Raw genomic sequence first — 11,985 nt, 5'->3', positions numbered from 1 at the left:
CACTACCGTTTCCTCTTCATGTACTTGTTTGCAGTGAAAATAACGACTATAAGTGCTCTTCAAGTTGAAACTCATCATATGTGCCTGAATATGAGAACATAAATATTAGCAAATAGTCAAGTTACACAGAGAATTCTTCCAGTTGACGAATTGCTCTATGAATTTCGTACATACCACAATAGCACATTTAACGGGACTATAGTTGCTCGTGGGAACATGTTGAAGAACATGCATTGTAGTCTGTTGTAAGCGCACACGTTATAAATGCTCATGTCTCGGCATTTTAATGTCCAATGGACAATCGGGAACCGCGGTGACTTCATTGTAATTGTTGTCTTTGAACACAAGTTCCATTTCTGTTGTCCTCAATGTGTATTTCTTTCAGTAACCTTCTGCCCGTATACCGTAGTAATTCTTTGTGTGTATTGTCAGACCTTTCATCGAGCTGTATTACTCACCAGTGACACATCATGTAACAGCTAGGCATATCAGTGTATTACCACGATATCGATCCTATAGTCTTCTCACAGCCACGATTCGCCTACTACAACTGCCACATATCCAGTGCCCTGAGGACTAGAGGAGTCAACTATAGCAGTTTGTCTACCAATCTGCTCAGAAATCATTTGTTTAATTTTCCAAATTGAGATTGCGACAGTAACTCGCTAAGATATGCTAATCGTATTAGCTTCGCCTGAAGGCAATACAACACACACAGAGTGTATGTAAGCTGATGATGACTGTCATTCCTCAACGAACTTCCATCGAGTAGCAATACTCCAGAAATGTGCGATGGTTTCTTCTTTTCAGATGTCTCTTTCTGCTACAAATATTTCACTGTGACTGTGCCAAATTATTGTGCACTATTTTCATTTGTTTCAAAGGAGCTGGATGTATAATTTTGTGTATTTAATACAGTATTTTAAGCGTTATTGTGGTTGTGCGGCATGTTATTTGCAAATGCTTATTATTCCAGAAGATATGGTTTGTGTGTAATGTTTGTAGCACAATTGAGGGTTGAGCGAGGACACATAAATAAAATCGTAAAAATTATATCACTTTGTAGATGTAAAAAAAGCATTTATTGAAAGAAGAAAATGGTACTTCTTTTCTACATTGGTACATACAATCTTTAATCGCCAACTTCACAGAGAGAGACATTATAAGTCTGAACCACAATATAGACGGCATTAAAGGAGTACAGGTACACTTCACACCTTGACGCCCTTAGCCCTCAAGGCTTCTGCGTGCTTGGCGCGGTATTCCCCGGTAGGGTCGTACTTTGCCTGGAGCTTCGGCACGTACTCCGGTTTGCTGTTGCTGATGTACACCATGAACTTCGTCATAGCCGTTTTCTGAGGTTCGGCGCAGTCCGCGCAGTCATTTTTTATTGTCTCCTCAACCAACCCTGCGTCAAAAGATGAGATCCACATAGCCACTTTAATAATATTCTAATATTACCAAGCACAAGCATAAGTGAAATGACAGTTTGATGAAATGACAAACATCTCTGCCCCATACAAATTAACTTTTATACTTTCCTTGTTGGGAAATGAAGCACGAACATGTTACCTCTTCAAGTATTCAACAGAAAACGAAATTTTTCAAAGCCAGGTACCTAAATTTACATTTGCGTTCATTGCTCTCCAAACATTTTCTATCAATAGTAAATCATTAACAACCGCTGTGCAGTCAGAACACATACATACTTAAAGTACCACCTTCCGCAGCTCTAACTAGACATACATACAGAATTGAAGTAGTTTTTATCGATTTCCCAGCACCATACACTAACTTATTTAGCTTCAATAAGCACATTACAGTCATATCTTGATAGTTTCTTGCAATTTCTTCAGTTTCGTGACGAGGAGTTACGAATAACGTTTGGTGGACGATCAATAAGACGATATCTTATGAAGTTGCTAAATAAAGAGTAATTCTAGAAATTACACCAGCAAAAGTAAGTGCCGTATTAAAAATTTTCCCTATACATTAACAGCAGTTGAAAATGGATGTAGATCGCTAGATCGCAGTAGCTATTCGGAGAGGAACAAGCCAAGCACAGGAGAGACTAGCGCGGAGAGCCACTTTGAACCACTCTTTGGACTGTAGATCACGACTAAAACACATGTTATTTACCAAGGACACCACATAGCAAACTGTGACTGTTTTCGTTTTACTATTCGTGATATAACTGTGTAAATATTGCGTTTATGGCAAATAAGGAACACACAAAATAGCAATACGTCCATTTACGTGAAGCATGTTGTGTGTATTGTACCTGAAGTAGTAACTGCCAATGATGCCTCAACATAATTAGCACTGAAATCCTTAAGTGGGCATGATTAAGTTTTTTGAGAGTGTTTCACTTTCTAATAATGCCATGCTCAGAAATTACTTTTACTGCATCCAAACAGAACTTAATTATTATTCTTCAAGGAAATAGTGAATTACTAAGTGTACTTCAGTACGTTGGATGGAGGTATTACGTAGAAACGTTTGTAAATGTCACTTGCATTATCAACTATCTACATCGGAAAAGTTTCTTGTACGAAACAGAAAAATTAGATTTGACGTCAACAGTATGTTTCAGGAAGAATAGCAACTATATGACAAAAAAAAGAGGAGAGTGGGAGGCACTGCACAATGGCACTGCATAATCAACAGATTGGTGATTATGTTTTAAACCGGTAGCTGTATAGTTAAGGGTTACCAGACGTAAAAAATCTGGGCGAAATTAGCTTACAGATTACACATCTTTCGGTAAGGAACAGCAATTGAATGTAGAACAGGGATGTTATTACTTCGGTCATTCATTACATAACAATTCTTTTAGATACCCTACTAACTTATTACCCTCAAGGATAGCTCCATTATAAGTGGTGCGAAACATCTTATTAGGAATTTCTGCAACTGCATCTCATTGGCAAATCTACAACAATTCTGCTCGTCTAGTAACCTTGACTGCTCTTCCTGCTTGCAGATACTCTCACTTTTTAGTACGTTTGATAACCACTTATGCTATCTGTAAATGTGTTTCGTGTCATTCGACTTCCAAGTAGAGTATACAGAGATGTGTACGTGCTAGGTGTAAATCGCGGCTATTGAAGAAGTAGTTTGAACACGAACATAATGTTGCAGTACAACTCAGAAGATTTTACATTCAAGGAAGTAACATGTCTCATTATGTCAAATATTCTTTGTTTTCGAGTCGATTTATTTCGAACAAAATTCTCGAGCTTACCGACAGCTGTCCTCACATGTAGGTCTTCGAAGTGAACACTACAGGGATGCGTTGAAGTATAGCTTCTAGTACGATAGTGGCAAGGAAGAACACTACACAGATCTTTCTCACGACAAGAGTCCGATGACAAATTACCTCCTGAACCGGTTCCAGCCTACAATGTTTTGCTATCAGGCACGTGAGTCACAAACTGGTAATTTCACCGACTATTTTCTTGTAGCAAAAGAGATTCTCCAGTTTTGTAACTGTTTTTAAGCCTGTTGGTTGAGAGCTGAACTAAGTAAGCATTTGGAATATTGCCATAAGTCCAGCATATTGTAATTAGGAATTACCTTTATATAGTCCTTCCAACAATCTGTTCAGGATCGACACCTTCACGACTAATATTTCGACATAGTTGTACTCGTCTGTCATTAAGTGAGCATGATTTGGTTTACGAAACAACACAATGGATGATTATTGTGGTACTCATATAAATAAGTAAAATGGCATCAACTCACTCTCTGTTGCCTTCTGGAGCTCTGGAAGGAAAACACTTAACCTGAACTGAGCCATCGTTGTTGGTGGAATCGGCGATGATTCATACAGAGGCACTTCCCTCCAAAGAGGAAATTATGTGCAAGAACAAAGCAAATTCCATAACTTCGAGAAAAATTATTGTGGTGTTGATTGCAATGTGTCCCTAATTCTAGAACGGGCCGCCACAGTGCACACTATTCAAAGAATGGTAAAATGGTTTGTCTTATTTGTGAGATTAATAGAAAAGTACTGCTTGTATTCAAAATCTCGTTGTACACGAAGTCGTTCGAGACGAGGCACCAGTCAAACTGGAAAAGGACAGCAAACAAAGTCTATCGTTCCGCTTATAAGGAACCATCTCATTATTAACTGTAATCGATTTAAATAAATCACAGAAAGACTTAATCTGGATGGCCAAATGGGCTTTTGAATTCCGCTCTTTCCCCATGTCAGTCAGTTCCCTTAAAAGGTACACAAGGATTATCCTGTTGCAGCATTTTGTACGATACTCCGTCATAATGCTTGAGAACCATTTACCACAATTATCCATTCGATAGTTGTTTCCAATTAACATTTGGTTGAAGATTTTGAATAAAAGAATTTCAAGTTACCTTCCCCCCCCCCCAAGCAGAACCGTTCACTGTCGCAAACTTGAGGGTTAGCAATGATTTAAAAGCGTTATTTGCACCGACCGAGGACTTCCAGCGGACACTGATACAAAAATTTGCACACATGAGGGCCACTCTAACACTCATCGGGAAGTAAGTGAACTGTTCACTCTCATATTTTTCTATTTATGCAGTTGTAGGAGACTTACTTTCTGTGTTCGTGATAAAATTACGAGACAAAGAGACTCACAATGTCTAGGCGGAAATAAATTCTTATGGGCTATAGCTTGTATCATATTGTACAAAATACCAACATTTCAGCCTCTACAGTCCAAAATAATTGTATGGAATCTCACTCCGGCCACAAAAGCCTACGAAAATACGAAAAAGTGTTCAGCAGCCTGAAAAGAAAGAATATCAGATAAAAGAAGGGTAAAAGAACTGACACACAGAATTACAGACCAATATGCCTCACTGCTTTAATACAGAATCCTTGAACATATTCTCAGGTCTAATACAATAAATTTTCTTGAGACCGAGAAGCTTATTTCCATGAATCAGCATGGTTTTAGAAAGAATCTCACGTGTGAAACTCAGCCTTGCCTTTTCTCATTTAATATACTCCGAGCTATGGAAGATTCTGGATTTCCGGAAGACATTTCACGTGCTATCCCACTGCAGACTGTTAAGGTAAGATCATATGGGATCGGTTGCCAGATATCTGAGTAGCTCTAAGACTCTTAAGGGATAGAACCTAGCATGTTGTCCTCGACGGTCACTGTTCATCAGAGACGAGGATAGCCCAACAAGGTATGCTAGGATCGCTACTATTTTCTAAATACGTAAGTGATACGGCGATGTGCAGTTGTTTGCTCATTGTGTTGTGGTGTATTGTAAGGTGCCGAAGTTGGGAGACTGTGGGATACAAGATGATTTAGACAAAATACCTAGTTGGTGATTTGAATGGCAGCTCTATACGTAGGAAAATGTGAGTTAAAGCGGATAAGTAGGAACAACAAACCCACAATGTACGAATACAGCGTTAGTAGTGTCCTGCTTGACTCATTCACATTTTTTAAACATGTGGGCCTAACGATGCAAAACGATATGAAACGGAACGAGCATGTGACGGAGTCTTATCTGTGATGAAGACCGCAAATTGGACGCTAGTGCGACCTATTCTTGAGTAGTATTCAAATGTTTGTGATCTGTGCCAGCTCGGATTAAAGGAAGATATCGAATCAATTCAAAGGCGGGCTGCTAGATTTGTTACCAGTGGGTTGGAACAACACTTAAGTGTTATGTAGATACTTCGGCAACTCAAATAGAAATGCCTGGAAAGAAGACAACGTTCTCTTCGATGGACACTATTGAGAAAATTTAGAGAAGCCGTATTTAAGTCGGACTGTAGAGCGCCTCTTCTGCCACCAACATAAATTTCGCGAAGAGACCACGAAGATATGATGCGAGGAATTGGTACTGATACAAGGATTATTGACAGTCGTTTTACCCTCGTTTTCTTTGCGAGTGTAACAGGAAAGGAAATAATTAGTAGTGGTACAGGATACCCTCCGCCCTGCATCATACGGTGAATTGCGATGTATGTATGCAGATGTAGATGTAGAAAAAGATGGGCGAATAACGACCATTACTCACAATACCAAGGTGGAAGCAGAGAAAGATACATTAGTGTTATGAGGTGTAAAAGGCAGGGTTCCATCCTATCCGTAACGAAGCTTATATTTTATGTTGTTGCAGGAGTTAAACAAGTGAAATCATGTTTCAGACAAGGAATGAAATCCCAAAGAGCATTAATACAAGAAGCAAAGAGTTGAAGAAGACGTAACCCTCCCGTCAGAAATAAACAGAAATGCAGAAGAACTTTTAACTGGAATGTATAGAACATTGGTAATGTAGAAACTAAACCGTGGTTAAAGTGAGGAAGAGTATTCGAACGAAAAATAGGGAGTAATCAGCATTGAATTTGAGATAGAAATCGCAGAAGAACACTGTGTAACAACACACAGCATGATAACTCGTTGTGAACAAATCAAAGAAAAAGGAGAAATCAGATGCTTCAGCGATGAATTGTTTTTTTGATATAAAACTGCTCCTACAGCTAGATATTGTGTTGGTTTTTACGAAAACGATCGTAAAAGTGTAGGAGCACAGTATTGCATGGTAGTTAAGAAAAATGGGAAATACCGAAAAAAGTGCTGGAAGAATTTTTAAATTGACACTATAAAAGAGCGTTGCAAGTTAAGTAATAAAAAGCAAGATGATGTATTAGAAATAATTGTACAGGAAGTAAATCTACCGCGAATCATTATCGGAGGTAGGCAGATTATGGTGCCAACCAGGACGGGTTGACTAGGCTTCCAGATTGTGACAGGTGTAGGGGAGAATGGTGTACCTTGGCCCACTTTTCAGACTTTCTCCTCTATCCAGCCCTGAAACAGGAGTTTAAGATATTTTCTTATACTATTCTGGAATAATGGAATTCGTTCAATGTGTGATACAGTCTATTTTTGAGATAAAAAAATTACTCTGGAAAAGTTAGTTTTTCCAAATATAAAAACATGTTCCAAGAGCTAGTACAAAACATTCCATTGTAATTTAAAAGTGTTACAATCGATAACACGTTGTTTATACAGTATTTAATTGTCTGTGTGTTAGGTTATTACTCTACTACACAATAAGCAGTTAATGAAATCGAAATAAAACAAAATATATTCAGAAACTGATTACAAGACAAAACATTTTTGAAATAGAAGCTTTCGGCAAGTAACACAGATTTTGATTTTCAAGATAGCGAAAATTCCTAAGACTGTAAAGAAAATCAGTCCATTTGCAAATGTGATATATTTCGTGATAGACGATCTCGTTCTGTTTTAGGTACAATATGGTGCACGACGGACGAAGTATGGCTTAACCGACCAGACGTAATATAACTAGATCAAAAAATATACAGAACATGACTCACCATAAATCTGTGTAATTGAAGAATTAAAAATATCCTCCAAATAGCTATAATATATTATACAGCACTTAAACATGTACAACTTGTAATAGTTACAAGTACTCCACAAAACACAGACTCATGTCTCAAAACAAAAGAACAGTAGGAAATGCAGGAAATTTCATGAGTGCCTAGATACACTGCCGTCCAGGTGCAACACTGTCTCGTGCTCCTAGCTCTGAAACCAATATTAGGATATGCAAATATTGAGTAAAGTACAACAAAAACATTGGTCCATGAAAGGAAGAGGTCAAACACGATGTCAGATCTGTTTAAGGACGACTCAGTAATAAATGCAAAATATGGGTGCAACCTCTCTCCATCTATAGAGGAACAATACCGGTGGCATCAGGTGACAAAGAAAACCGTGAAGTGAGAGACTGGTCTTTCACAAACGACAGTCACCAGTAGTAATCAAGACATTGAAGATGAAGCTGGCAGGGTACCTCCATGGTACACAATATGTGTGGATAAATCTCTATAAAAACACCGACGGCTGCGTAATGTCTGTAAAGCAACAAACAGGGCTACAGATGCAGGTATACTGAATGAAACGCGTTTCGCTGTCAAAAGGACAATGCGTGAGATCTTCAGTGACTGCAACAGAAGAAACCGAATGAAATTTTGGCCTTATGTAATGTCCAGGCTATTGGTGCCTAGACCAATAAAGCGAAAATGAGGATAACAAAGGGCATACAGAAAGGATGAACTTTGTTTTCAAATCATCATGTACAAAGAAAGACGCATTACTACTGCGCCACTTTAATTCCAGCTCCACTGCAAAGATAGCTGATGTAGGTGTCACTGTCAGTGGCGCTAAGGAACAACTGAACACGCTAAAATTAAACAGGAAACGAGAGCTGAATGGGCTACCAGTCAGAATTTGTTCCTGAGAAAGCTCGTAGATAATTATAAAATACAGTAGATCTCTAAAACTAGAATCTGTGACTACTTATTGGAAGAAAGCACAAGTCATGAGCGTCTATCAGAACGGTAGCAGAGGTGATACACATTATAACTGTCTAGTCAAATTAATTTTTGTACAATCCTAGAACATAGTAGATTTTGAAACATAATAAAGTATCTGGAAAAGAATGATTTCCTCCATGTCAGCAAGCATGGAGTACTAAAATGTCAATCGTACGGCGCCCAACTCGTGCTTTTATGATGTGTTATGCCGAAAGCCATTTATAAAGGGACCGAGTAGATGCAGCAAGAGGTTTGACTTTCCAGAATCATTTGAGTCGGCACATTTATTAAGAAAAATACCATCATATGGCGTAACAAAGAGAACTGTAACTGAATTAAGGTTTTCTTGGTAGGTAAGACATAGAATGTCTTGGATGGAGAGTTAACGACGGAGGTAGAAGTGTGCCCAGGAAGTGTACATTGACACTTGTTGTGCAGGCTGTATACTAATGGTCAGGCAGGCAATATTAATAACTTATTCATGGAAATGATACAGTTATCTACATTGAAGTACTGTCTGCAGAAATATCAAATCAGATCTTCATAAGACTTCAAAGCGGTGCGTAGATTTGCATTTGCTTTAAACCCACAGAAATGTAAGATTGCACACTTGACAAAACTTGGCAAACTTGCATTGTATGTATGCAACATGAATGAGTTACGTTTTTTATCAGCCATCTCATACAAATAGCTGGGTGTAACATTTTTTGTGCACATGTTGTAGATGTATCACATAATTTCAGTCATAGGTAAGGCAGTTGGCACATTTCTGATCATTGGTATGATAGTCGAAAATGCTTACAACTACCTGTACGTTGCATTTAGCAGTAATGCTAAAGCACGTTATAATTTATACATGCTGTTGGGGCGATCTTCTGTTGTAATTTATAATACTAGAAACGAAGATCTTTTCAGGTGAAATAGTTTACTTAATGATCAGTCTTACAATAACTAGCTGTCAGAGTCTCAGATCTCCCAGAAACATAATTATACATCCATCTCGTCCATATCCTGAGAAAATGCTCCAACTATAATAACACAGCTGCACATCGGTCTGTCAAACAAATAAACTTGCATTGTAAAATGTCCATAGCACCAACAATGAGACCATGAGCAAAAATTGGTGCATCAGTAAACATGATAAGTATTCCTGAGCTGACATCAAAGTCTCATCATTACTGATGTACCTGTTTTTAGTCCTGTACTCCTTGTTAGTGTTATGGATACTTTTCTTTTGCAACTTTTGTATATTTGACAAAATAGTGTGGAACTGTATTATTGTATTTAGAGCATGTTCCCAGTACATCGAAGAGACTGATGTGTTATTATATTTCTGGGAGACCTAATAATCTGAGAATGACAGGTAGTTAATATCGAAATTGTTCACGAAATTAACTACTTCACAAACAACATTTGGGCTTCTAATATTATAAACTACAAATATGGATAGTAATGGATATCAAATGGTTCAAATGACTCTGAGCACTATGGGACTTAACTTCTGAGATCATCAGTCCCCTAGAAGTTAGAGCTATTTAAACCTAACTAATCTAAGGACTTCACACACATCCATGCCCGAGGCAGGATTCGAGCCTGCGACCGTAGCGGTCGCGCGGCTCCAGACTGTAGCGCCTAGAACCGCTCAGCCACTCCGGCCGGCAGCAAGGGATATCAAACGTATTCAAAGAAGAAGAGCATTTTCACAGGTATACTTGATTCATTGGAGATACTTCAATTATCCCGCGAATGTCTACTTTCACAATTTAAACGCGACTGGAACAGGATGAAGCTCTAACGTGTGGTACCATGCAGAATGGCCTTTTCCGAGCACTTCACAGTCGTTTCGAGAGTATGTATTATGTAGATGTAGATGTATGCAGGGTGTCCCAGGAGGAATTGTCAGTATTCAGGAACATGAAAGGAACGATAATTACGGTAATTCAAAACAAAGATATGCAGTAAACATGCATACCTAGGGAAGTATAAGCACATATCTCATCTGCGATACTCTCTCTACTGCAAGCTGTTTGCTTTCCATATTTCGAGAGCTGGTAGTATGGGCCAAAACACCTGCTAATGCGCTGCTTCCAGAACTCAGGTAGGCGCGCTGGACCCGGATCGAATCCGCCCGGCGGATTAACGACGAGGGCCGGTATGCCAGCCAGCCAGCCTGGATGTGGTTTTTAGGCTGTTTTCCACATCCCGCTAGGTGAATGCCGGGCTGGTCCCCATGTTCCGCCTCAGTTCCACGCCTCACAGACATTTGCAAATGTTCGCACTACTTCATGACTTACACTAGACGCAGACGGCTGGGGTACACTACTTCCATCGTGGGGGGATCAGGGTGGCAGCAGGAAGGGCATCCGGGCACCTTCTGCCATTAACACTGCCAAATCGGTTATAACAAAGCCGACCCCGCGTCGGAGCGGGACAAAGGCTCGAGAAAGAAAGAAGGAAAGTAGTATGGGCCAAAATAAGAAAGCAATGGCTAGTAAACATGGGCTCTCGGTGTACTTACCTTAAGAGCAGTTGTTCATCTTTGCTACTGTGAAGAACAGGTGTTCACACCTTTTAAGGTAAACATTACAGAGTCCATGTTTACAGACAATTTTTTTCTCGTTTTGGTCCATAGTGTCTCCCTTGCAGCAGAATTTTCACTTATTGTAGATGAAGAAGTGTTCACAGCTCTTCAGGGATGTGTTTTAAAGTCCATGTTTACCAAACATTTTTTGCTTCGAATGAGTGTTACAGTCATAGTGACGAGTCCTCCTATATGTAGATGTAGGTCCGCTTCAGAGAATGCTCTGGCTCACAGCAGTATCTACTCTGCTGTTAGCACGACTTCTGTCAGCGTTTAATTGGTGGAAAAATTTATTGCTTCGCACTTACGTCTCACAATTTTTCCGTCGGCGGTGCAAGAGCTGTCCGAGTCGTCGAGGAGGCACTTGTGGACCGCCTCCAGCTTGGCAGAATCGGCCAGCAGCGCGTCCATGTCGACGCTGCCCAGCTGCGACACCGGCGTCTGGGCGGCCACCAGCGCCAGGAAGGCGAGCACGACCAAGGGAATCAGGCGGGACATGGCGTGGTGGAGGCTTCGTTGCGTCTGCACTGCCCGCGGTTGGCGCCAGCTCTTATGCTTGCACGCACCCAACGGCCTTGTTTAGTAACCGTGACACAGCAGCTGCTAATCTATTTGCAGCCGACAGTTGCTATTTTATTTCCATCGCATCCCAGTCCACGTTAATCACCTGTAGGTGATTTACAAAGTACAGGCCAAGGAGCATTCGCTCTCACTGTAAACAATAAAACAAAGTTAGCAGTGAAGTTTTTGTCTGTGAGATGAGTCACCCATCATCCGTCTTCTATATACTGAAGCCCGATGTCCGAGAAAATTTCTGAGGAGAAGGACTTTACTTTATGTTATTTCCTTTATTTATTTGATGCATCAATCTTCTGACTTCGGTCCGCCATGAATTCCTCTTCAGCCCACTGTTTTCATTCCAGAATGGCAATTAGAACCAACGACCTCAGTCGTTTGCTGGATATATTTCTATCGCTGTCCTCAACAGTTTTTATCCTCTATAGCTCCATCTACTACCACGGAGGTTATTGATTAATATCTTAAT

General features: G+C 39.8%; 1 protein-coding gene across 1 annotated transcript; it reads right to left on the bottom strand.

Moving 5' to 3' along the window:
* Positions 1–1,070: 1,070 nt before the first annotated feature.
* Positions 1,071–11,540, bottom strand: LOC126272732 (ejaculatory bulb-specific protein 3-like). The gene is made up of 2 exons (XM_049975789.1): positions 11,249–11,540; positions 1,071–1,408 (listed from the first exon to the last, which is right to left on the bottom strand). The coding sequence occupies exons 1-2, from the start codon at positions 11,436–11,438 to the stop codon at positions 1,212–1,214; spliced, it is 387 nt and encodes a 128-aa protein (XP_049831746.1). The 5' UTR covers positions 11,439–11,540; the 3' UTR covers positions 1,071–1,211.
* Between the last annotated feature and the right edge of the window lie 445 nt (positions 11,541–11,985).

This window comes from Schistocerca gregaria, chromosome 5 (genome assembly GCF_023897955.1).
Source record: "Schistocerca gregaria isolate iqSchGreg1 chromosome 5, iqSchGreg1.2, whole genome shotgun sequence".
In the NCBI taxonomy this organism is placed as follows: Eukaryota; Metazoa; Arthropoda; class Insecta; order Orthoptera; family Acrididae; genus Schistocerca; species Schistocerca gregaria.
Note: the sequence above shows the minus strand (reverse complement) of the source record. Positions and strands in the feature narration are given on the sequence as shown.

What these genes read in the sequence shown, in the direction of transcription:
- LOC126272732 (XM_049975789.1), bottom strand. Translation starts at nt 11,438, where the DNA reads ATGTCCCGCCTGATTCCCTTGGTCGTGCTCGCCTTCCTGGCGCTGGTG. An exon ending in CGACGGAAAAATTGTGAGAC is followed by an intron (nt 1,409 to 11,248) that starts GTAAGTGCGAAG and finishes CTTTTGACGCAG; the next exon opens with GGTTGGTTGAGGAGACAATA.